The sequence below is a fragment of the Pristiophorus japonicus genome, unplaced genomic scaffold, assembly GCF_044704955.1.
Source record: "Pristiophorus japonicus isolate sPriJap1 unplaced genomic scaffold, sPriJap1.hap1 HAP1_SCAFFOLD_1170, whole genome shotgun sequence".
Lineage (NCBI taxonomy): Eukaryota > Metazoa > Chordata > Chondrichthyes > Pristiophoridae > Pristiophorus > Pristiophorus japonicus.
Window position 1 is genome coordinate 1,369 of NW_027250832.1, and position 26,279 is coordinate 27,647.

At 55.7% G+C, this 26,279-nt stretch overlaps 1 protein-coding gene across 1 annotated transcript in view; it reads left to right on the top strand.

Annotated features, from left to right (window-relative positions):
- Window positions 1–8,398: 8,398 nt before the first annotated feature.
- LOC139242025 (complement C1s subcomponent-like) overlaps window positions 8,399–26,279 on the top strand; it is a gene marked incomplete at its 5' end in the record, with an annotated part of 34,460 nt that continues 16,579 nt past the window's right edge. Inside the window, 5 exons of the mRNA XM_070870148.1 lie at window positions 8,399–8,615; window positions 11,726–11,903; window positions 13,655–13,774; window positions 16,523–16,719; window positions 18,104–18,251. Coding sequence (XP_070726249.1) covers window positions 8,399–8,615; window positions 11,726–11,903; window positions 13,655–13,774; window positions 16,523–16,719; window positions 18,104–18,251 — 860 coding nt within the window. The remainder of the gene's footprint in view (window positions 8,616–11,725; window positions 11,904–13,654; window positions 13,775–16,522; window positions 16,720–18,103; window positions 18,252–26,279) is intronic.

Below are 26,279 nucleotides of genomic sequence, written 5' to 3' on the forward strand. Positions count from 1 at the left end.
AGGTTACAGAGATAGGGAGGGGTGTAGAGGCTGGAGGAGGTACAGAGATAGGGAGGGGTGTCGGAGCTGGAGGAGGTTACAGGGATAGGGAGGGGTGTAGGGGCCGGAGGAGGTTACAGAGATAGGGAGGGTGTAGGGGCCGGAGGAGGTTACAGAGATAGGGAGGGCTGTAGGGGCTGGAGGAGGTTACAGAGATAGGGAGGGTGTAGGGGCCGGAGGAGGTTACAGAGATAGGGAGGGCTGTAGGGGCTGGAGGAGGTATGGACTGACATATGAGGAGAGACTGGATCGACTGGGCCTGTATTCACTGGAGTTTAGAAGAATGAGAGAGGATCTCATAGAAACATATAAAATTCTGACGGGACCGGACAGGTTAGATGCAGGAAGAATGTTCCCGATGTTGGGGAAGTCCAGAACCAGGGGTCACAGTCTAAGGATAAGGGGTAAGCCATTTAGGACCGAGATGAGGAGAAACTTCTTCACTCAGAGAGTGGTGAACCTGTGGAATTCCCGGCCGCAGAGAGTTGTTGAGGTCAATTCATTGGATATATTCCAGAGGGAGTTAGATGTGGTCCTTACGGCTAAAGGGATCAAGGGGTATGGAGAGAAAGCAGTTTGGGGGCTGAGGGGTCCCACATTTTAGGAGTTTGGAGTGAAACTCAGTACTGCCCCTCCGACAGTGCGGCACTCCCTCAGTACTGCCCCTCCGACAGTGCGGCACTCCCTCAGTACTGCCCCTCCGACAGTGCGGCACTCCCTCAGTACTGTCCCTCCGACAGTGCGGCACTCCCTCAGTACTGCCCCTCCGACAGTGCGGCACTCCCTCAGTACTGCCCCTCCGACAGTGCGGCACTCCCTCAGTACTGCCCCTCCGACAGTGCAGCACTGCCTCAGTACTGCCCCTCCGACAGTGCGGCACTCGCTCAGTACTGCCCCTCCGACAGTGCGGCTCTCCCTCAGTACTGCCCCTCCGACAGTACAGCACTCCCTCAGTACTGACCCTCCGACAGTGCAGCACTCCCTCAGTACTGCCCCTCCGACAGTGCGGCTCTCCCTCAGTACTGCCCCTCCGACAGTGCGGCACTCCCTCAGTACTGACCCTCCGACAGTACAGCGCTCCCTCAGTACGGCACTGGGGGAGAGTCAGCCTGGATTTTTGTGCTCCAGTCCCTGGAGTGGGACTCGAACACACAACCTCCTGACTCCGAGGCGAGTGGACCGCCCAGTGAGACCCGACGGACGCTGGGAATGCTATGGGGCAATGACCTGTGGATGTCCGCAGCAAGCGAGGGGAGCTTGCCAAACGACCTTCGACCCCAGAGAAAAGGCAACAAGGGCCAGGGTGTTGAAACCACAACAGCAAATCGATGAATGTGGCTTGACTGAGAGCAAGGAGCGATCGGAGAGACTCCCGTGTTACTGGAAGTGGTGAAAATCCCGTCCAAATGTGGTGAGTTACAATTCAGTAGAAAGTACGAAGGAACGTCTCAATGCCCTTTACAGCCAGTGACGCCCTTTTGAAGTGTGGTCACTGTTACAACGCAGGGCCGACAATTTATGCACAGCAAGCTCCCACAAACAGCACTGCGCTAATGCTCGGAGAATCTGTATTATTCGTGATGTTTTTGCGGGGGTTAAATATTAACCCCTGGACTGAGGGACTCGAGGAATATGTGGACAGTGCAGTTGGGGCAATTGAGGTCGAAGGTCAGCCGTGATCTTATTGAATGGGGCAGCAATTCGAGGGGCCGAATGGCCGACTCCTGCTCCTATTTCTTATGTTATGTAGGATTCCGCTGTTCTCCTTCGAAATAGCGGTGGTATCTTTCATATCCAGCTGAAAGACAGCACCTCCAGCAGTGCAGCACTCCCTCAGTACTGTCCCTCCGACAGGGCAGCACTCCCTCAGTACTGCCCCTCCGACAGTGCGGCACTCCCTCAGTACTGCCCCTCCGACAGTGCGGCACTCCCTCAATACTGCCCCTCCGACAGTGCGGCACTCCCTCAGTACTGCCCCTCCGACAGTGCGGCACTCCCTCAGTACTGCCCCTCCGACAGTGCGGCACTCCCTCAGTACTGCCCCTCCAACAGTGCAGCACTCCCTCAGTACTGCCCCTCCGACAGTGCGGCGCTCCCTCAGTACTGCCCCTCCGATAGTGCGGGGCTCCCTCAGTACTGTCCATCCGACAGTGCGGCACTCCCTCAGTACTGCCCCTCCGACAGTGCGGCACTCCCTCAGTACTGCCCCTCCGACAGTGCGGCACTCCCTCAATACTGCCCCTCCGACAGTGCGGCACTCCCTCAGTACTGCCCCTCCGACAGTGCGGCACTCCCTCAGTACTGCCCCTCCGACAGTGCGGCACTCCCTCAGTACTGCCCCTCCAACAGTGCAGCACTCCCTCAGTACTGCCCCTCCGACAGTGCGGCGCTCCCTCAGTACTGCCCCTCCGATAGTGCGGGGCTCCCTCAGTACTGTCCATCCGACAGTGCGGCACTCCCTCAGTACTGCCCTCCGACAGCGCGGCGCTCCCTCAGTACTGCCCCTCCGACAGTGCGGCGCTCCCTCAGTACTGCCCCTCCGACAGTGCAGCACTCCCTCAGTACTGCCCCTCCGACAGCGCGGCGCTCCCTCAGTACTGCCCCTCCGACAGCGCGGCGCTCCCTCAGTATTGCCCCTCCGACAGTGCAGCGCTCCCTCAGTACTGCCCCTCCGACAGTGCGGCACTCCCTCAGTACTGCCCCTCCGACAGTGCGGCACTCCCTCAGTACTGTCCCTAATACAGTGCGGCACTCCCTCAGTACTGTCCCTCCGACAGTGCGGTGCTCCCTCAGTACTGCCCCTCCGACAGTGCGGCACTCCCTCAGTACCGCCCCTCCGACAGTGCGGCACTCCCTCAGTACTGTCCCTCCGACAGTGCGGTGCTCCCTCAGTACTGTCCCTCCGACAGTGCGGTGCTCCCTCAGTACTGTCCCTCCGACAGTGCGGTGCTCCCTCAGTACTGTCCCTCCGACAGTGCGGCGCTCCCTCAGTACTGCCCCTCCGACAGTGCAGCACTCCCTCAGTACTGTCCCTCCGATAGTGCGGCACTCCCTCAGTACTGCCCCTCCGACAGTGCGGCACTCCCTCAGTACTGTCCCTCCGACAGTGCGGTGCTCCCTCAGTACTGTCCCTCCGACAGTGCGGTGCTCCCTCAGTACTGTCCCTCCGACAGTGCGGCGCTCCCTCAGTACTGACCCTCCGACAGTGCGGCACTCCCTCAGTACTGCCCCTCCGACAGTGCAGCACTCCCTCAGTACTGTCCCTCCGACAGTGCGGCACTCCCTCAGTACTGTCCCTCCGACAGTGCGGCACTCCCTCAGTACTGTCCCTCCGACAGTGCGGCACTCCCTCAGTACTGTCCCTCCGACAGTGCAGCACTCCCTCAGTACTGTCCCTCCGACAGTGCGGCACTCCCTCAGTACTGCCCCTCCGACAGTGCGGGGCTCCCTCAGTACTGTCCCTCCGACAGTGCGGTGCTCCCTCAGTACTGTCCCTCCGACAGTGCGGCACTCCCTCAGTACTGTCCCTCCGACAGTGCGGCACTCCCTCAGTACTGCCCCTCCGACAGTGCGGCACTCCCTCAGTACGGTCCCTCCGACAGTGCGGCACTCCCTCAGTACTGTCCCTCCGACAGTGCGGCACTCCCTCAGTACTGTCCCTCCGACAGTGCGGTGCTCCCTCAGTACTGTCCCTCCGACAGTGCGGCGCTCCCTCAGTACTGCCCCTCCGACAGTGCAGCACTCCCTCAGTACTGTCCCTCCGATAGTGCGGCACTCCCTCAGTACTGCCCCTCCGACAGTGCGGCACTCCCTCAGTACTGTCCCTCCGACAGTGCGGTGCTCCCTCAGTACTGTCCCTCCGACAGTGCGGTGCTCCCTCAGTACTGTCCCTCCGACAGTGCGGCGCTCCCTCAGTACTGACCCTCCGACAGTGCGGCACTCCCTCAGTACTGCCCCTCCGACAGTGCAGCACTCCCTCAGTACTGTCCCTCCGACAGTGCGGCACTCCCTCAGTACTGTCCCTCCGACAGTGCGGCACTCCCTCAGTACTGTCCCTCCGACAGTGCGGCACTCCCTCAGTACTGTCCCTCCGACAGTGCAGCACTCCCTCAGTACTGTCCCTCCGATAGTGCGGCACTCCCTCAGTACTGCCCCTCCGACAGTGCGGGGCTCCCTCAGTACTGTCCCTCCGACAGTGCGGCACTCCCTCAGTACTGCCCCTCCGACAGTACGTCTCCCTCAGTACTGCCCCTCCGACAGTGAGTCACTCCCTCAGTACTGTCCCTCCGACAGTACGTCTCCCTCAGTACTGTCCCTCCGACAGTACGTCTCCCTCAGTACTGTCCCTCCGACAGTACGTCTCCCTCAGTACTGCCCCTCCGACAGTGCGGCACTCCCTCAGTACCGCCCCTCCGACAGCACAGCCTCGAAGCTCTGACCACACTTGATCACCTCCCAAAGCAAGCGCTCCATACGGAACTCCTTCACGGCAAGCGAGCCCCAGGTGGGCAGAGGAAACGTTTCGAGGACACCCTCAAAGCCTCCTGGATAAAATGCAACATCCCCACCGACTGCTGGGAGTCCCTGGCCCGAGACCGCCCGAAGTGGAGGAAAATAACGAATTATAATTGAAATGGAGAAAGATTGCAAAGTGCCGCAGTACAGCGGGACCTGGGGGTTACTTGTACATGAAACACAAAAGGATAGTCTGCAGGTACAGCAAGTGATCAGGAAGGGCCAATGGTATCTGGGCCTTTATTGCAAAGCGGATGTATAAAAGCAGGGAAGTCTTGCTCCAGTTACACAGGGTATTGGTGAGGCCACACCTGGAGTACTGCGTGTACAGTTTTGGTCTCTGTATTTACGAAAGGACGTACTTTGCTTTGGAGGCAGTTCAGAGAAGGTTCACTCGGTTGATTCCGGGGATGAGGGGGTTGACTTATGAGGAAAGGTTGAGGAGGTTGGGCCTCTACTCATTGGAGTTCAGAAGAATGAGAGGTGATCTTATCGAAACGTATCAGATTATGAGGGGGGCTCGACAAGGTGGATGCAGAGAGGATGTTCCCACTGATGGGGGAGACTAGAACTAGGGGCATGGTCTTAGAATAAGGGGCCGCCCATTTAAACCTGAGATGAGGAGGAATTCCTTCTCTCAGAGGGTTGTAAATCTGTGGAACTCGCTGCCCCAGAGAGCTGTGGAGGTGTTGAATATATTTAAGGTGGAGATAGACAGATTTTTGAGCGAAAAGGGAGTGAATGGTTATGGGGTGCAGGCGGGGAAGTGGAGCTGTGTCCATGATCGGATCAGCCATGATGGTATTAAATGGCGGAGCAGGCTCGAGGGGCCGAATGGCCAACTCCTGCTCCTGTTTCTTATAGAAACATAGACAATAGGTGCAGGAGTCGGCTATTCGGCCCTTCGAGCCTGCACCGCCATTCAATAAGATCATGGCTGATCATTCCCTCAGTACCCCTTTCTCTCCATACCCCGTGATCCCTTTAGCCGTAAGGACCACATCTAACTCCCTCTGGAATATATCCAACGAACTGGCCTCAACAACTCTCTGTGGTAGAGAATTCCACAGGTTCACCACTCTCTGAGTGAAGAAGTTTCTCCTCATCTCGGTCCTAAATGGCTTACCCCTTATCCTTAGACTGTGTCCCTGGTTCTGGACTTCCCCAACATCGGGAACATTCTTCCTGCATCTAACCTGTCCAGTCCCGTCAGAATTTTATATCTTTCTATGAGATCCCCTCTCATTCTTCTAAACTCCAGTGAATAAAGGCCCAGTTGATCCAGTCTCTCCTCATATGTCAGTCCTGCCATCCCGGGATTCAGTCTGGTGAACCTTCGCTGCACTCCCTCAATAGCAAGAATGTCCTTCCTCAGATTAGGAGACCAAAACTGCACACAATATTCCAGGTGTGTCCTCACCAAGGTCCTGTACAACTGTAGCAACACCTCCCTGCCCCTGTACTCAAATCCCCTCGCTATGAAGGCCAACATGCCATTTGCCTTCTTCACCACCTGCTGTACCTGCATGGCCAACTTTCAATGACTGATGTACCATGACACCCAGGTCTCGTTGCACCTCCCCTTTTCCTAATCTGCCACCATTCAGATAATATTCTGCCTTCCTGTTTTTGCCCCCAAAGTGGATAACCTCACATTTATCCACGTTATACTGCATCTGCCATGTATTTGCCCACTCACCTAACCTGTCCAAGTCACTCTGCAGCCTCTTAGCATCCTCCTCACAGCTCACACCGCCACCCAGCTTAGTGTCATCTGTAAACTTGGAGATATTACACTTAATTCCTTCATCTAAATCGTTAATGTATATTGTAAATAGCTGGGGTCCCAGCACGGAGCCCTGCGACACCCCACTAGTCACTGCCTGCCATTCTGAAAAGGACCCATTTATCCCGACTCTCTGCTTCCTGTCTGCCAACCAGTTCTCTATCCACCTCAGTACATTACCCCCAATACCATGTGCTTTGATTTTGCACACCAATCTCTTGTGTGGGACCGTGTCAAAGGCCTTTAGAAAGTCCAAATACACCACATCCACTGGTTCTCCCTTGTCCACCCTACTAGTTACATCCTCAAAAAATTCTAGAAGATTTGTCAAGCATGATTTCCCTTTCATAAATCCATGCTGACTTGGACCGATCCTGTCCCTGCTTTCCAAATGTGCTGCTATTTCATCTTTAATAATTGATTCCAACATTTTCCCCACTACTGATGTCAGGCTAACCGGTCTATAATTACCCGTTTTCTCTCTCCCTCCTGTTTTACAAAGTGGGCTTACATTAGCTACCCTCCAGTCCATAGAAACTGATCCAGAGTCGATAGACTGTTGGAAAATGATCACCAATGCATCCACTATTTCTAGGGCCACTTCCTTAAGTACTCTGGGATGCAGACTATCGGGCCCCAGGGATTTATCAGCCTTCAATCTCATCAATTTCCCTAACACATTTTCCCGCCGAATAAGGATTTCCTTCAGTTCCTCCTTCGCACTAGACCCTCGGTCCCCTAGTATTTCCGGAAGGTTATTTGTATCTTCCTTTGTGAAGACAGAACCAAAGTATTTGTTCAACTGGTCTGCCATTTCTTTGTTCCCCGTTATACATTCACCTGAATCCGATTGCAAGGGACCTATGTTTGTCTTCACTAATCTTTTTCTCTTCACATATCTATAGAAGCTTTTGCAGTCAGTTTTTATGTTCCCAGCAAGCTTCCTCTCATACTCTATTTCCTCCCTCCTAATTAAACCCCTTGTCCTCCTCTGCTCAATTCTAAATTTCTCCCAGTCCTCAGGTTTGCTGCTTTTTCTGGTCAATTTATATGCCTCTTCCTTGGATTTAACACAATCCTTAATTTCCCTTGTTAGCCACGGTTGAGCCACCTTCCCCGGTTTATTTTTACTCCAGACAGGGATGTACAATTGTTGAAGTTCATCCATGTGATCTTTAAATATTTGCCATTGCCTATCCACCGTCAACCCTTTAAGTATCATTTGCCAGTCTATTCTAGCCAATTCACGTCTCATACCATCGAAGTTACCTTTCCTTAAGTTCAGGACTCTAGCCTCTGAATTAACTGTGTCACTCTCCATCTTAATAAAGAATTCTACCATATTATGGTCACTCTTCCCCAAGGGGCCTCGCACAACAAGATTGCTAATTACTCCCTTCTCATTACACATCACCCAGTCTAGGATGGCCAGCTCTCTGGTTGGTTCCTCGACATATTGGTCTCGAAAACCATCCCTAATACACTCCAGGAAATCCTCCTCCACTGTATTGCTGCCAGTTTGGTTAGCCCAATCAATATGTAGATTAAAGTCGCCCATGATAACTGCTGTACCTTTATTGCACACATCCCTAATTTCTTGTTTGATGCTGTCCCCAACCTCACTACTACTGTTTGGTGGTCTGTACACAACTCCCACTAGTGTTTTCTGCCCCTTTGGTGTTCCGTAACTCCACCCATACAGATTCCACATCATCCCAGCTAATGTCCCTCCTTACTATTGCGTTAATTTCCTCTTTAACCAGCAACGCCACCCCACCTCCTTTTCCTTTCTGTCTATCCTTCCTGAATGTTGAATACCCTGGATGTTGAGTTTCCAGCCTTGGTCACCCTGGAGCCATGTCTTCGTGATGCCAATTACATCATATCCGTTACTTGCTGCCTGCGCAGTTAATTCATCCACCTTATTCCAAATACTCCTCGCATTGAGACACAGTGCCTTCAGGCTTGTCTTTTTAACACACTTTGCCCCTTTAGAATTTGTTGTAATGTGGCCCTTTTTGATTGTATGTGTGTGTCTCTCTCTCTCTGGTCCACTAGGTTGGCCCTATTCCTGCTGTTGCTGCCTCCAGCCTCTAGCACCATCTCCCTGCGGGATTTGCAAGGCCGGTTTGCGACCCCGGATTACCCCCAAGGATACCCCAATGACGTGTCCCAGACCTGGGAGATCAAGGTCCCCAGTGGCTATGGGATCCAGCTCTCCTTCACGTACATTGACATCGAGCCGTCTGCTAACTGTGCCTACGACAATGTCCAGGTAAGTCCTTTCTGTCGGGAACACCTGGTCGCTTCCACCATAACTCATGTGGAGGTACCTGACGCTGGCCTTTCTTCCTTCAGCTAATGCAGCTTCTCTGTACGTGTCTCCTGCTTACGTCGCTTCACTCTCAATGTACCTCACTCGATACACGCAACAATAATCTGTTCCACTCCGAGTTTGTCTCTCGACCTGTTTCACTATCTATCACTGTCTCTCTATCACTGTCTGTCGGTCTGTCTGTCTATCTGTCTCTCTCTATAAATCTCTGTTTATCTGTCTCTTTATCTCCATATCACTATCTATCTCCATAAATGTCTGTCTCTCTGTCTAGCTCTTTGTCTCTCTGTCTATCTCTCTCTATCTCTGTAAACGTCTGTCTAGCTATCTCTATCTCTATCGTTATAAATATATGTCTGTCTGTCTGTCTAGGGGAGGTGCAGCGAGACCTGGGTGTCATGGTACATCAGTCATTGAAAGTTGGCCATGCAGGTACAGCAGGCGGTGAAGAAAGCAAATGGTATGTTGGCCTTCATAGCGAGGGGATTTGAGTATAGGAGCAGGGAGGTGTTGCTACAGTTGTACAGGGCCTTGGTGAGGCCACACCTGGAATATTGTGTTCAGTTTTGGTCTCCTAATCTGAGGAAGGACGTTCTTGCTATTGAGGGAGTGCAGCGAAGGTTCACCAGACTGATGCCCGGGATGGCGGGACTGACATATGAGGATAGACTGGATCAACCGGGATTATATTCACTGGAGTTTAGAAGGATGAGAAGGGATCTGATAGAAACGTATAAAATTCTGACGGGACTGGACAGGTTAGATGCAGGAAGAATGTTCCCGATGTTGGGGAAGTCCAGAACTAGGGGTCACAGTCTAAGGATAAGGGGGAAGCCATTTAGGACCGAGATGAGGAGAAACTTCTTCACTCAGAGAGTGGTGAACCTGTGGAATTCCCGGCCGCAGAGAGTTGTTGAGGCCAGTTCATTGGATATATTCCAGAGGGAGTTAGATGTGGCCCTTACGGCTAAAGGGATCAAGGGGTATGGAGAGAAAACAGGAAAGGGGTACTGAGGGAATGATCAGCCATGATCTTATTGAATGGTGGTGCAGGCTCGAAGGGCCCAATGGCCGACTCCTGAAACTATTGTCTGTGTTTCTATGGCTGGCTCTTTGTCTGTCTGTCTGTCTCTCTCTCTATAAATCTATCTTTCTATAAATCTCCTGTCTGTCTGTCTGTCTCTCTCTCTATAAATCTATCTTTCTATAAATCTCCTGTCTGTCTGTCTGTCTCTCTCTCTATAAATCTATCTTTCTATAAATCTCCTGTCTGTCTGTCTGTCTCTCTCTCTATAAATCTATCTTTCTATAAATCTCCTGTCTGTCTGTCTCTCTCTCTATAAATCTATCTTTCTATAAATCTCCTGTCTGTCTGTCTGTCTCTCTCTCTATAAATCTATCTTTCTATAAATCTCCTGTCTGTCTGTCTGTCTGTTGAAACATGACTGAAAGAGGGGCAGGTATGGCAGCTCAACATTACTGGTTACAGGGTTTTCAGAGGGGATGGGGCTGATCGCAGTATCAATTAACTAAATAACTACAGCGGTGCGGAGGGCTGGTATGTCAGAAGGATCATCAAATGAGGCCAGATGGGTTGAACTAAACAACAAAAAAAAGGGGCGATCACAATGCTGGGAGTGGACTATCGAACAACCCCCCCACCTCACCCAAAAACAGTCAGTGGGAGATAGAAGAGCAAATGAGTAAGCACATTTATCTCTCTCTCTCTATCTCTCTCTCTGTATCGGTCAGTATCTTTCTCTCTCTCGCTCTCTCACTCGCTCTCGCTCTATCTCTCACTCTCTCTCTCGGTATCTTTTTGTATCTCTGTCTATCTCTCTGTATCTATCTCCCTGGATCTATCCCTCTCAATCTCTCGTTGTCTCTCTCTCGCTAGCTCACCCTCCCTGTACCTCTCGCTCCCTGTATCTCTCCCTCCCTGTATCTCCCTCTCCCTGTATCTCTCTCTCCCTGTACCTCTCGCTCCCTGTATCTCTCTCCCTGTATCTCTCTCTCCCTGTATCTCTCGCTAGCTCTCTCTCCCTGTATCTCTCTCTCCCTGTATCTCTCTCTCCCTGTATCTCTCTCCCCTGTATCTCTCTCTCTGTATCTCTCCCTCCCTGTATCTCTCTCCCTGTATCTCTCTCTCCCTGTATCTCTCTCTCCCTGTATCTCTCTCTCCCTGTATCTCTCTCTCCCTGTATCTCTCTCCCCTGTATCTCTCTCCCTGTATCTCTCTCTCCCTGTATCTCTCTCTCCCTGTATCTCTCTCTCCCTGTATCTCTCTCCCTGTATCTCTCTCTCTGTATCTCTCTCTCCCTGTATCTCTCTCCCTGTATCTCTCTCTCCCTGTATCTCTCTCTCCCTGTATCTCTCTCTCTGTATCTCTCTCCCTGTATCTCTCTCTCCCTGTATCTCTCTCTCCCTGTATCTCTCTCTCTGTATCTCTCTCCCTGTATCTCTCTCTCCCTGTATCTCTCTCTCCCTGTATCTCTCTCTCCCTGTATCTCTCTCTCCCTGTATCACTCTCTCCCTGTATCTCTCTCTCTCTGTATCTCTCTCTCCCTGTATCTCTCTCTCCCTGTATCTCTCTCTCCCTGTATCTCTCTCTCCCTGTATCTCTCTCTCCCTGTATCTCTCTCCCCCTGTATCTCTCTCTCCCTGTATCTCTCTCTCCCTGTATCTCTCTCCCCCTGTATCTCTCTCTCCCTGTATCTCTCTCCCCCTGTATCTCTCTCTCTCTGTATCTCTCTCTCCCTGTATCTCTCTCTCTCTGTATCTCTCTCTCCCTGTATCACTCTCTCCCTGTATCTCTCTCTCTCTGTATCTCTCTCTCCCTGTATCTCTCTCCCCCTGTATCTCTCTCTCTCTGTATCTCTCTCTCCCTGTATCTCTCTCCCCCTGTATCTCTCTCTCCCTGCATCTCTCGCTATCTATCTCTTTATCTCGGACTCTCCATTGATTGTCATCCTCTGCCTGTGCCGGCTGATGTATCTGAAGAGTCACCAATAATGTTGCTCTGTTCTTTCCCCCTCGGAACTGCCTCCCAGATCCAAGCTGATGAAGCCCTGTACCCACCAAGCTGTGGCAGCTGGACCGGAGACTGGAAAAAATTCCACTTTCCCCGGGAATACCACACCTCAGGAAGCTGGATGCGGGTGACCTTTCGGTCGGATTTCTCCAATGAGGAGCGTTACACTGGATTCTCTGCCTATTACACGGCGGTCGGTGAGAGTTACAGCAAACCCGCACGGAATGCAGGGCACAGGAAGAGACCATTGGGTCCCAGCGCTCCGAGCCGGGGCTTATGCTCCACACCAGTCCCCTCCCACCCCTCTCCATCTCACCCCATCACCATTCCTTTCCATCCCTTTCTCCCTCCTGCGTTTATCCAGCTGCCCCCACAAATGTATCTCTGCGACTGGCTCACGCAGTCCCTGAGGGAGCGAGCCCCACATTCTCACCACTCTCTGGGGCGAAGACACTTCTCCCGAATCCCCCCGAGGGATATATGAGCGGCGACCTTATATCCATGTCCCCTTCGTGTTGGACGCTCCCACAAGACATTGCTCCACATTGGACGTATGATAGGAACATGGAGACAAGGAAAACAGGAGCAGGAGTCGGCCATTCGGCCCCTCGAGCCTGCTCCGCCATTCAATATGATCATGGTCCTCTATCTCAACACCATATTCCCGCTTTCTCCCCAGGCCCCGTGAGGCCTTTGGTGTCGATCTCCCTCTTAAATATATTCAGTGACTTGGCCTTCTGTGGGAGAGCATCCCGCAGGTCCACCACCCTCTGAGTGAAGACATTTCTCCTCATCTCGCTCCGGAATATCCTGCCCCGTATCCTGAGACTGTGTGAGCCCTTGTTCTAGACTTCCCAGCCCCGGGGAAACACCCTCCCCACATCCAGTCTGTCCAACCCCGTCAGAATGTTATACCTTTCAGTGAGATCCCCCCTCTCGTTCTTCTAAACTCCAGTGAATACAGGCCCAGTCCACCCAATCTCTCCTCGTACCACAGTCCTGCCCTCCCAGGAATCAGTCCGGTGAACCTTCGCTGCACTCCCTCTGTGGCAAGTGTATCCTTCCTGGGGTAAGGAGACCAGAACTGCTCACAATTCAATGATCCCGAGTGAATTTATTAGCCTAGGCAGAGAACACAAGAGCAGGGAGGTTATTCTTGAACTGTATAAAACACTGGTTAGGTCACAGCTGGAGTACTGCGTGCAGTTCTGGTCACCGCACTACAGCTGGGATGTGATTGCACTGGAGAAGGTGCAGAGGAGATTTACCAGGATGTTGCACTGGAAAGGGTACAGAGGAGATTTACCAGGATGTTGCACTGGAGAGGGTACAGAGGAGATTTACCAGGATGTTGCACTGGAGAGGGTACAGAGGAGATTTACCAGGATGTTGCACTGGAGAGGGTACAGAGGAGATTTACCAGGATGTTGCACTGGAGAGGGTACAGAGGAGATTTAGCAGGATGTTGCCGGGACTGGAGAATTTTAGCGATGAGGAAAGATTGGATAGACTGGGGTTGTTTGCTTTGGAACAGAGGAGGCTGAGGGGAGACCTGATTGAGGTGGATAAAATGATGAGGGGCCTGGATCGAGTGGATAGGACGGATCTGTTTCCCTTGGCAGAGGGGTCAACAACCAGGGGGCCGTGGATTGAAAGTAATTGGGGGCGGGGGAGGTTTAGAGGGGGCTTGAGGGGAAATGTCTTCGCCCAGAGGGGGCTGAGGGTCTGGGGCAGGGTCTGGGGTGGAACTCACGGCCTGAAAGGGCGGGAGAGGCAGAAAACCCTCACCACAGCAGGCAGTGCAGCTTGAAGTGCCGTGACCTACGGAGCGAGGGAGCGAGAGCGGGATAGTGGGATGAGGCCGGGTTGGACACGATGGGCCCAAATGGCCTCCTTCCTTTGCTGTACATTTCTCTGGTTCCCTGATTCTGTCTCCCTTTCATTGTAGATGTGAATGAATGCGAAGAATCCAATCCGTGCAGCCATTTCTGCAACAACCACATTGGAGGCTTTCTCTGCACTTGTCGTCCTGGCTACGTCCTGCAGGAAAACCAACGATTGTGTGGAGGTAAGTCTCACCCTGTCCAGTCCCCGACCTTCCGCTGTTAGTATCCTCGCTTCAATGGAAAATAAACCCTCGCATTCACATGTCGCCTGTCACGATCTCGCCAAATCCCACTGCGCTTTACAGAACAATGAAGTACTTTATTAAAACGCGGTCAACTGTTGTCAATTCAGCCGTGTCTCAGCGGGCAGGAGACTCGCCTCGGAGTCAGGAGGTTGTGGGTTCAGTTCCCACTCCCCGGGACACTCGCCTCGGAGTCAGGAGGTTGTGGGTTCAGTTCCCACTCCCAGGGACACTCGCCTCGGAGTCAGGAGGTTGTGGGTTCAGTTCCCACTCCCAGGGACACTCGCCTCGGAGTCAGGAGGTTGTGGGTTCAGTTCCCACTCCCAGGGACACTCGCCTCGGAGTCAGGAGGTTGTGGGTTCAGTTCCCACTCCCAGGGACACTCGCCTCGGAGTCAGGAGGTTGTGGGTTCAGTTCCCACTCCCAGGGACACTCGCCTCGGAGTCAGGAGGTTGTGGGTTCAGTTCCCACTCCCAGGGACACTCGCCTCGGAGTCAGGAGGTTGTGGGTTCAGTTCCCACCCCCAGGGACACTCGCCTCGGAGTCAGGAGGTTGTGGGTTCAGTTCTCACTCCCAGGGACACTCGCCTCGGAGTCAGGAGGTTGTGGGTTCAGTTCCCACCCCCAGGGACACTCGCCTCGGAGTCAGGAGGTTGTGGGTTCAGTTCTCACTCCCAGGGACACTCGCCTCGGAGTCAGGAGGTTGTGGGTTCAGTTCCCACCCCCAGGGACACTCGCCTCGGAGTCAGGAGGTTGTGGGTTCAGTTCTCACTCCCAGGGACACTCGCCTCGGAGTCAGGAGGTTGTGGGTTCAGTTCCCACCCCCCGGGACACTCGCCTCGGAGTCAGGAGGTTGTGGGTTCAGTTCCCACCCCCAGGGACACTCGCCTCGGAGTCAGGAGGTTGTGGGTTCAGTTCCCACCCTCCGGGACACTCGCCTCGGAGTCAGGAGGTTGTGGGTTCAGTTCCCACTCCCAGGGACACTCGCCTCGGAGTCAGGAGGTTGTGGGTTCAGTTCCCACCCCCAGGGACACTCGCCTCGGAGTCAGGAGGTTGTGGGTTCAGTTCCCACCCCCAGGGACACTCGCCTCGGAGTCAGGAGGTTGTGGGTTCAGTTCCCACTCCCAGGGACACTCGCCTCGGAGTCAGGAGGTTGTGGGTTCTGTTCCCACCCCCAGGGACACTCGCCTCGGAGTCAGGAGGTTGTGGGTTCAGTTCCCACTCCCAGGGACACTCGCCTCGGAGTCAGGAGGTTGTGGGTTCTGTTCCCACCCCCAGGGACACTCGCCTCGGAGTCAGGAGGTTGTGGGTTCAGTTCCCACTCCCAGGGACACTCGCCTCGGAGTCAGGAGGTTGTGGGTTCAGTTCCCACTCCCAGGGACACTCGCCTCGGAGTCAGGAGGTTGTGGGTTCAGTTCCCACCCCCAGGGACACTCGCCTCGGAGTCAGGAGGTTGTGGGTTCCGTTCCCACTCCCAGGGACACTCGCCTCGGAGTCAGGAGGTTGTGGGTTTAGTTCCCACTCCCAGGGACACTCGCCTCGGAGTCAGGAGGTTGTGGGTTCAGTTCCCACTCCCAGGGACACTCGCCTCGGAGTCAGGAGGTTGTGGGTTCAGTTCCCACCCCCAGGGACACTCGCCTCGGAGTCAGGAGGTTGTGGGTTCAGTTCCCACTCCCAGGGACACTCGCCTCGGAGTCAGGAGGTTGTGGGTTCAGTTCCCACACCCAGGGACACTCGCCTCGGAGTCAGGAGGTTGTGGGTTCGGTTCCCACCCCCAGGGACACGAGCACAAAAATCCAGGCCGACACTCCCCAGTGCAGTACTGAGGGGGCTCCGCACTGTCGGAGGGACAGTACTGAGGGAGTGCCGCACTGTCGGAGGGGCAGTACTGAGGGAGTGCCGCACTGTCGTAGGGTCAGTGCTGAGGGAGTGCCGCACTGTCGGAGGGGCAGTACTGAGGGAGTGCCGCACTGTCGGAGGGGCAGTACTGAGGGAGTGCCGCACTGTCGGAGGGGCAGTACTGAGGGAGCCCCGCACTGTCGGAAGGACAGTACTGAGGGAGTGCCGCACTGTCGGAGGGACAGTACTGAGGGAGCCCCGCACTGTCGGAGGGGCAGTACTGAGGGAGCCCCGCACTGTCGGAGGGGCAGTACTGAGGGAGTGCCGCACTGTCGGAGGGACAGTACTGAGGGAGTGCTGCACTGTCGGAGGGGCAGTACTGAGGGAGTGCCGCACTGTCGGAGGGGCAGTACTGAGGGAGTGCCGCACTGTCGGAGGGGCAGTACTGAGGGAGTGCCGCACTGTCGGAGGGGCAGTACTGAGGGAGTGCCGCACTGTCGGAGGGGCAGTACTGAGGGAGTGCCGCACTGTCGGAGGGGCAGTACTGAGGGAGTGCTACACTGTCGGAGGGGCAGTACTGAGGGAGTGACTCACTGTCGGAGGGGCAGTACTGAGGGAGTGCTGCACTGTCGGAGGGGCAAACTCCTCTGCACCCTCTCCAGTGGCAACCACATCGCGGCGAGCAGGACTGCGTACGCAGTACTCCAGCTGTGGCCTAACCGGTGTTTTATCGCCTTTGAGCATAACCCACACACCCCCCCTCCCCGCTCTTGTATTCCACGCCTTGCCCGGTGAAAGGCAGGTGTTTCCAGCGCTGGCTGCTTTTACGTCTGTGGATTTCCGCTCCCAGTGAGATGCAGCGGAGAGATCTTCACTCGATTCAAGGGCCTCATCACCAGCCCCAACTACCCTGAGCACTACGCAGAGAATTCGAAGTGTCACTACACCATTCGCATTGAGCAGGGCTTCCAGATCATGCTCAATTTCACCAGCGATTTCAACATCCAACGAGACGCTTTCGGCCAATGTACGGCCGATGTCTTAAAGGTAGGGCCCCCTCAAAGGCACCGGCTCCATTAATAACCTCCACTTTGGCCAAAATAATCCAGAGACAGCTTCTGATTGAAATGGAGAAAGATTACAAAGTGCCGCAGTACAGCGGGACCTGGGGGTTACTTGTACATGAAACACAAAAGGATAGTCTGCAGGTACAGCAAGTGATCAGGAAGGCCAATGGTATCTGGGCCTTTATTGCAAAGGGGATGGAGTATAAAAGCAGGGAAGTCTTGCTCCAGTTACACAGGGTATTGGTGAGGCCACACCTGGAGTACTGCGTGTACAGTTCTGGTCTCCGTATTTACGAAAGGATATACTTTGCTTTGGAGGCAGTTCAGAGAAGGTTCACTCGGTTGATTCCGGGGATGAGGGGGTTGACTTATGAGGAAAGGTTTAGCAGAATAGGAACAGGAGGAGGCCCATTCAGCCCCTCGAGCCTGTTATACAGGAACAGGAGGAGGCCCATTTAGCCTCTCGAGCCTGTTACACAGGAACAGGAGGAGGCCCATTCAGCCCCTCGAGTCTGTTACACAGCAACAGGAGGAGGCCCATTCAACCCCTCGAGCCTGTTACACAGGAACAGGAGGAGGCCCTTTCAGCCCCTCGAGTCTGTTACACAGCAACAGGAGGAGGCCCATTCAGCCCCTCGAGCCCGTTACACAGGAACAGGAGGTCCATTCAGCCCCTCGAGTCTGTTACACAGGAACAGGAGGTCCATTCAGCCCCTCGAGCCTGTTACACAGGAACAGGAGGCCCATTCAGCCCCTCGAGCCTGTTACATAGGAACAGGAGGTCCATTCAGCCCCTCGAGTCTGTTACACAGGAACAGGAGGAGGCCCATTCAGTCCCTCGAGCCTGTTACACAGGAACAGGAGGAGGCCCATTCAGTCCCTCGAGCCTGTTACACAGGAACAGGAGGAGGCCCATTCAGTCCCTCGAGTCTGTTACACAGGAACAGGAGGAGGCCCATTCAGCCCCCCTTGAAAGGTATAAGATTCTGAGGGGGCTTGACCAGAGAGGACATTTCCCCCGGGCTGACAAGTCTAGAACCAGGGGTCACCGTCTCAGAAGAAGGGGTCGGCCATTTAAGACAGAGATGGGGAGGAATTAATTCTCTCAGAGGGTCGTGATTCTGGGGAATTCTCTGCCCCAGAGAGCTGTGGAGGTTGGGTCACTTTAGACGGAGATTGTTGGGCGATGAGGGAGTAAAGGGTTTACGGGGAGCGGGCGGGGAAGTGGACCTGAGTCCATGATCGGATCAGCCATGATCTTGTTGAATGGCGGAGCAGGTTCGAGGGGCCGAATGGCCGGCTCCTGCTCCCATTTCTCGTGCTCTTGTGTCCCATGAATGACGTGGGTTTATCCTGACTCCCAGATCACATCCGGACAGAAGGAATACGGGCCCTTCTGCGGAAACCGAGCGCCCGTCATACGTGGTCACTTGTCGAACGTGGTGGAGATACATTTCAGCACCAACGGAGAGGGCGAGGGAACGGGTTGGAAAATAATGTACAGTTCAACAGGTAACACGTCAGAAAGATCAGACGGCAATGAACTTCCCGTGTCGCCTCTCCACGCTAAATCCAAGGCCACTACATACAAAGCTCGGTGGGATAGTGAGCTGCGAGAATATCAGCATCCTACAGTCCCTCGGAACCGAGGAAGACTCACTTCCACTCTGAACACGAGTCCTTCGGTGGCTGAACAGCCCAATACGGGGAGCCACAGTCCCTGTCACAGGGTGGGACAGACAGTGGTTGAGGGAAGGGGAGGGTGGGACAGATAGACGTTGAGGGAAAGGGGGAGGGTGGGACAGATAGACGTTGAGGGAAGGGGAGGGTGGGACAGATAGACGTTGAGGGAAGGGGAGGGTGGGACAGATAGACGTTGAGGGAAGGGGAGGGTGGGACAGATAGACGTTGAGGGAAGGGGAGGGTGGGACAGACAGTGGTTGAGGGAAGGGAAGGGAGGGACAGATAGACGTTGAGGGAAGAGGAGGGAGGGACAGATAGACGTTGAGGGAAGGGGAGGGTGGGACAGACAGTGGTTGAGGGAAGGGGAGGGTGGGACAGATAGACGTTGAGGGAAGGGAGAGGGTGGGACAGATAGACGTTGAGGGAAGGGGAGGGTGGGACAGATAGACGTTGAGGGAAAGGGGGAGGGTGGGACAGATAGACGTTGAGGGAAGGGGAGGGTGGGACAGATAGACGTTGAGGGAAGGGGAGGGTGGGACAGACAGTGGTTGAGGGAAGGGGAGGGTGGGACAGATAGACGTTGAGGGAAGGGGAGGGTGGGACAGACAGACGTTGAGGGAAGGGGAGGATGGGACAGATAGACGTTGAGGGAAAGGGGAGGGTGGGACAGATAGACGTTGAGGGAAGGGGAGGGTGGGACAGATAGACGTTGAGGGAAGGGGAGGGTGGGACAGACAGTGGTTGAGGGAAGGGGAGGGTGGGACAGATAGACGTTGAGGGAAAGGGGAGGGTGGGACAGATAGACGTTGAGGGAAAGGGGAGGGTGGGACAGATAGACGTTGAGGGAAAGGGGAGGGTGGGACAGATAGACGTTGAGGGAAAGGGGAGGGTGGGACAGATAGACGTTGAGGGAAAGGGGAGGGTGGGACAGATAGACGTTGAGGGAAGGGGAGGGTGGGACAGATAGACGTTGAGGGAAGGGGAGGGTGGGACAGATAGACGTTGAGGGAAGGGGAGGGTGGGACAGATAGACGTTGAGGGAAAGAGGAGGGTGGGACAGATAGACGTTGAGGGAAAGGGAGGGAGGGACAGATAGACGTTGAGGGAAAGGGGAGGGTGGGACAGATAGACGTTGAGGGAAAGGGGAGGGTGGGACAGATAGACGTTGAGGGAAGGGGAGGGTGGGACAGATAGACGTTGAGGGAAGGGGAGGGTGGGACAGATAGACATTGAGGGAAAGGGGAGGGTGGGACAGATAGACGTTGAGGGAAAGGGGAGGGTGGGACAGATAGACGTTGAGGGAAAGGGGAGGGTGGGACAGATAGACGTTGAGGGAAGGGGAGTCTGGGACAGATAGACGTTGAGGGAAGGGGAGGGTGGGACAGATAGACGTTGAGAGAAGGGGAGGGTGGGACAGATAGACGTTGAGGGAAGGGGAGGGTGGGACAGATAGACGTTGAGGGAAGGGGAGGGTGGGACTGGTTTGCCACACGCTCCTTCCGCTGCCTGCGCTCGGTCTCCGCACGCAATTGGCGACGAGACTCGAGGTGCTCAGCGCCCTCCCGGATGCACTCCCTCCACTGAGGGCGGACTGGTCTTTGGGCCAGGGACTCCCGGGTGTGGGTGGGGGATGTTGCACTGTATCAGGGGAGGGGAGTGTCCCTTGTAACGTTCCCTCTGCCCACCTTTGGCTCGTTTTTCCCGGGAAGGAGTCCCGAGTAGAGCGCTTGGCTTTGGGGAGTCTCGTGTCTCTGGGAGACATGCGGACAATGTGGCCCTGCCCAGCGGAGCTGCTCGAGTGTGGTCAGTGCTTCGATGCTGGGGATGTTGGGCCTGGTCGAGGACGCTAACGTTGGTGCGTCTGTCCTCCCGGGGGATTGGCAGGATCTTGCGGAGACAGCGTTGGTGGTCTAGGATGTAAGCGTTTTGATTGGCTTGTCCTCACTAAAGTACTTTGAATCTGGGACTTACAGGAACAACATGTGCACAGCGCAAAGGTTTATTCTCAACCCAAAACTATTAGTTTATTGAGACCAACAAAGCAGATTTGGTTTGAGACAAATAGTGGTGTACCGCAGGGATCAGTGCTGGGTCCCCAGCTATTTACAATCTATATTAACCACTTGGAAGAAGGGACTGAGTGTAACGTAGACAAGTTTACTGACGATACAAAGATGGGAGGAAAAGCAATGTGTGAGGAGGACACAAAAACCTGCAAAAGGACACAGACAGGCTCAGTGAGTGGGCAAAGGTTTGTCAGATGGAGTATAATGTGGGAAAGTGTGAGGTCATACAACTTTGGCAGAAAAAGAATCAAAGAGCAAGTTATTATTTAAATGGAGAAAGATTACAAAGTGCGGCAGTACATCGGGACCTGGGGGTTACTTGTACATGAAACACAAAAGGTTAGTCTGCAGGTACAGCAAGTGATCAGGAAGGCCAATGGTATCTGGGCCTTTATTGCAAAGGGGATGGAGTATAAAAGCAGGGAAGTCTTGCTCCAGTTACACAGGGTATTGGTGAGGCCACACCTGGAGTACTGCGTGTACAGTTCTGGTCTCTGTATTTACGAAAGGATATACTTGCTTTGGAGGCAGTTCAGAGAAGGTTCACTCGGTTGATTCCGGGGATGAGGGGGTTGACTTATGAGGAAAGGTTGAGGAGGTTGGGCCTCTACTCATTGGAATTCAGAAGAATGAGAGGTGATCTTATCGAAATGTATCAGATTATGAGGGGGCTCGACAAGGTGGATGCAGAGAGGAGGTTGCACAGATAGGGAGGGGTTTCGGGGCTGGAGGAGGTTACAGAGATAGGGAGGGGGCGATGGGCCATGGAGTGGATTTGTAAATAATAATGGAGAATTTTGAAATCGAGGCGTTGCTTAACTGGGAGCTAACGTGGGGCAGTGAGCACAGGGGGTGATGGGTGAGTGGGACTGGGTGTGAGTTAGGACACGGGGCAGTGAGCACAGTGGGTGATGGGTGAGTGGGACTGGGTGTGAGTTAGGACACGGGTCAGTGAGCACAGGGGGTGATGGGTGAGTGGGACTGGTTGTGAGTTAGGACACGGGGTCAGTGAGCACAGGGGGTGATGGGTGAGTGGGACTGGGTGTGAGTTAGGACACGGGGTCAGTGAGCACAGGGGGTGATGGGTGAGTGGGACTGGGTGTGAGTTAGGACACGGGGTCAGTGAGCACAGGGGGTGATGGGTGAGTGGGACTGGGTGTGAGTTAGGACACGGGGTCAGTGAGCACAGGGGGTGATGGGTGAGTGGGACTGGGTGTGAGTTAGGACACGGGGTCAGTGAGCACAGGGGGGTGATGGGTGAGTGGGACTGGGTGTGAGTTAGGACACGGGGCAGTGAGCACAGGGGGTGATGGGTGAGTGGGACTGGGTGTGAGTTAGGACACGGGGCAGTGAGCACAGGGGGTGATGGGTGAGTGGGACTGTGTGCGAGTTAGGACACGGGGCAGTGAGCACAGGGGGTGATAGGTGAGTGGGACTGGGTGTGAGTTAGGACACGGGGCACAGAAGGTGATGGGTGAGTGGGACTGGGTGTGAGTTAGGACACGGGGCAGTGAGCACAGGGGGTGATGGGTGAGTGGGACTGGGTGTGAGTTAGGACACGGGGCAGTGAGCACAGGGGGTGATGGGTGAGTGGGACTGGGTGTGAGTTAGGACCCGGGGCAGTGAGCACAGGGGGTGATGGGTGAGTGGGACTGGGTGTGAGTTAGGACACGGGGCACAGGGGGTGATGGGTGAGTGGGACTGGGTGTGAGTTAGGACACGGGGTACAGGGGGTGATGGGTGAGTGGGACTGGGTGTGAGTTAGGACACGGGGTCAGTGAGCACATGGGGTGATGGGTGAGTGGGACTGGGTGCGAGTTAGGACACGGGGCACAGAGGGTGATGGGTGAGTGGGATTGGGTGTGAGTTAGGACACGGGGTCAGTGAGCACAGGGGGTGATGGGTGAGTGGGACTCGGTGTGAGTTAGGACACGGGGCACAGAGGGTGATGGGTGAGTGGGACTGGGTGTGAGTTAGGACACGGGGTCAGTGAGCACAGGGGGTGATGGGTGAGTGGGACTGGGTGCGAGTTAGGACACGGGGGCAGTGAGCACAGGGGGTGATGGGTGAGTGGGACTGGGTGTGAGTTAGGACACGGAAGAGTGAGCACAGGGGGTGATGGGTGATTGGGACTGGGTGTGAGTTAGGACACGGGGTCAGTGAGCACAGGGGGTGATGTCTGAGTGGGACTGGGTGTGAGTTAGGACACGGGGTCAGTGAGCACAGGGGGTGATGTCTGAGTGGGACTGGGTGTGAGTTAGGACACGGGGTCAGTGAGCACAGGGGGTGATGGGTGAGTGGGACTGGGTGTGAGTTAGGACACGGGGTCAGTGAGCACAGGGGGTGATGGGTGAGTGGGACTGGGTGTGAGTTAGGACACGGGGCACAGGGGGTGATGGGTGAGTGGGACTGGGTGTGAGTTAGGACACGGGGCAGTGAGCACAGGGGGTGATGGGTGAGTGGGACTCGGTGTGAGTTAGGACACGGGGCAGTGAGCACAGGGGGTGATGGGTGAGTGGGACTGGGTGTGAGTTAGGACACGGGGCAGTGAGCACAGGGGGTGATGGGTGAGTGGGACTGGGTGTGAGTTAGGACACGGGGCAGTGAGCACAGGGGGTGATGGGTGAGTGGGACTGGGTGCGAGTTAGGACACGGGGCAGTGAGCACAGGGGGTGATGGGTGAGCGGGACTGGGTGTGAGTTAGGACACGGGGCAGTGAGCACAGTGGGTGATGGGTGAGTGGGACTGGGTGTGAGTTAGGACACGGGGCACAGGGGGTGATGGGTGAGTGGGACTGGGTGTGAGTTAGGACACGGGGCAGTGAGCACAGTGGGTGATGGGTGAGTGGGACTGGGTGTGAGTTAGGACACGGGTCAGTGAGCACAGGGGGTGATGGGTGAGTGGGACTGGGTGTGAGTTAGGACACGGGGTCAGTGAGCACAGGGGGTGATGGGTGAGTGGGACTGGGTGTGAGTTAGGACACGGGGTCAGTGAGCACAGGGGGTGATGGGTGAGTGGGACTGGGTGTGAGTTAGGACACGGGGTCAGTGAGCACAGGGGGTGATGGGTGAGTGGGACTGGGTGTGATTTAGGACACGGGGCACAGGGGGTGATGGGTGAGTGGGACTGGGTGTGAGTTAGGACACGGGGTCAGTGAGCACAGGGGGTGATGGGTGAGTGGGACTGGGTGTGAGTTAGGACACGGGGTCAGTGAGCACAGGGGGTGATGGGTGAGTGGGACTGGGTGTGAGTTAGGACACGGGGTCAGTGAGCACAGTGGGGTGATGGGTGAGTGGGACTGGGTGTGAGTTAGGACACGGGGCAGTGAGCACAGGGGGTGATGGGTGAGTGGGACTGGGTGTGAGTTAGGACACGGGGCAGTGAGCACAGGGGGTGATGGGTGAGTGGGACTGTGTGCGAGTTAGGACACGGGGCAGTGAGCACAGGGGGTGATAGGTGAGTGGGACTGGGTGTGAGTTAGGACACGGGGCACAAAAGGTGATGGGTGAGTGGGACTGGGTGTGAGTTAGGACACGGGGCAGTGAGCACAGTGGGTGATGGGTGAGTGGGACTGGGTGTGAGTTAGGACACGGGGCAGTGAGCACAGGGGGTGATGGGTGAGTGGGACTGGGTGTGAGTTAGGACCCGGGGCATTGAGCACAGGGGGTGATGGGTGAGTGGGACTGGGTGTGAGTTAGGACACGGGGCACAGGGGGTGATGGGTGAGTAGGACTGGGTGTGAGTTAGGACACGGGGTCAGTGAGCACATGGGGTGATGGGTGAGTGGGACTGGGTGTGAGTTAGGACACGGGGCACAGGGGGTGATGGGTGAGTGGGACTGGGTGTGAGTTAGGACACGGGGTCAGTGAGCACAGGGGGTGATGGGTGAGTGGGACTGGGTGTGAGTTAGGACACGGGGGCAGTGAGCACAGGGGGTGATGGGTGAGTGGGACTGGGTGTGAGTTAGGACACGGGGGCAGTGAGCACAGGGGGTGATGGGTGAGTGGGACTCGGTGTGAGTTAGGACACGGGGCACAGGGGGTGATGGGTGAGTGGGACTCGGTGTGAGTTAGGACACGGGGTCAGTGAGCACAGGGGGTGATGGGTGAGTGGGACTGGGTGCGAGTTGGGACACGGGGGCAGTGAGCACAGGGGGTGATGGGTGAGTGGGACTAGGTGTGAGTTAGGACACGGGGTCAGTGAGCACAGGGGGTGATGGGTGAGTGGGACTGGGTGTGAGTTGGGACACGGGGGCAGTGAGCACAGGGGGTGATGGGTGAGTGGGACTGGGTGTGAGTTAGGACACGGAAGAGTGAGCACAGGGGGTGATGGGTGATTGGGACTGGGTGTGAGTTAGGACACGGGGTCAGTGAGCACAGGGGGTGATGGGTGAGTGGGACTGGGTGTGAGTTAGGACACGGGGTCAGTGAGCACAGGGGGTGATGGGTGAGTGGGACTGGGTGTGAGTTAGGACACGGGGTCAGTGAGCACAGGGGGTGATGGGTGAGTGGGACTGGGTGTGAGTTAGGACACGGGGCACAGGGGGTGATGGGTGAGTGGGACTGGGTGTGAGTTAGGACACGGGGCAGTGAGCACAGGGGGTGATGGGTGAGTGGGACTGGGTGTGAGTTAGGACACGGGGCAGTGAGCACAGGGGGTGATGGGTGAGTGGGACTGGGTGTGAGTTAGGACACGGGGCAGTGAGCACAGGGGGTGATGGGTGAGTGGGACTGGGTGTGAGTTAGGACACGGGGTCAGTGAGCACAGGGGGTGATGGGTGAGTGGGACTGGGTGTGAGTTAGGACACGGGGTCAGTGAGCACAGGGGGTGATGGGTGAGTGGGACTGGGTGTGAGTTAGGACACGGGGTCAGTGAGCACAGGGGGTGATGGGTGAGTGGGACTGGGTGTGAGTTAGGACACGGGGCACAGGGGGTGATGGGTGAGTGGGACTGGGTGTGAGTTAGGACACGGGGCAGTGAGCACAGGGGGTGATGGGTGAGTGGGACTGGGTGTGAGTTAGGACACGGGGCAGTGAGCACAGGGGGTGATGGGTGAGTGGGACTGGGTGTGAGTTAGGACACGGGGCAGTGAGCACAGGGGGTGATGGGTGAGCGGGACTGGGTGTGAGTTAGGACACGGGGCAGTGAGCACAGTGAGTGATGGATGAGTGGGACTGGGTGTGAGTTGGGACACGGGGCACAGGGGGTGATGGGTGAGTGGGACTCGGTGTGAGTTAGGACACGAGGTCAGTGAGCACAGGGGGTGATGGGTGAGTGGGACTGGGTGTGAGTTAGGGCACGGGGCAGTGAGCACAGTGAGTGATGGGTGAGTGGGACTGGGTGTGAGTTAGGACACGGGGCACAGGGGGTGATGGGTGAGTGGGACTGGGTGTGAGTTAGGACACGGGGGCAGTGAGCACAGGGGGTGATGGGTGAGTGGGACTGGGTGTGAGTTGGGACACGGGGCACAGGGGGTGATGGGTGAGTGGGACTCGGTGTGAGTTAGGACACGAGGTCAGTGAGCACAGGGGGTGATGGGTGAGTGGGACTGGGTGTGATTTCGGACACGGGGTCAGTGAGCACAGGGGGTGATGGGTGAGTGGGACTGGGTGTGAGTTAGGACACGGGGCACAGGGGGTGATGGGTGAGTGGGACTGGGTGTGAGTTAGGACACGGGGCAGTGAGCACAGGGGGTGATGGGTGAGTGGGACTGGGTGTGAGTTAGGACACGGGGCAGTGAGCACAGGGGGTGATGGGTGAGTGGGACTGGGTGTGAGTTAGGACACGGGGC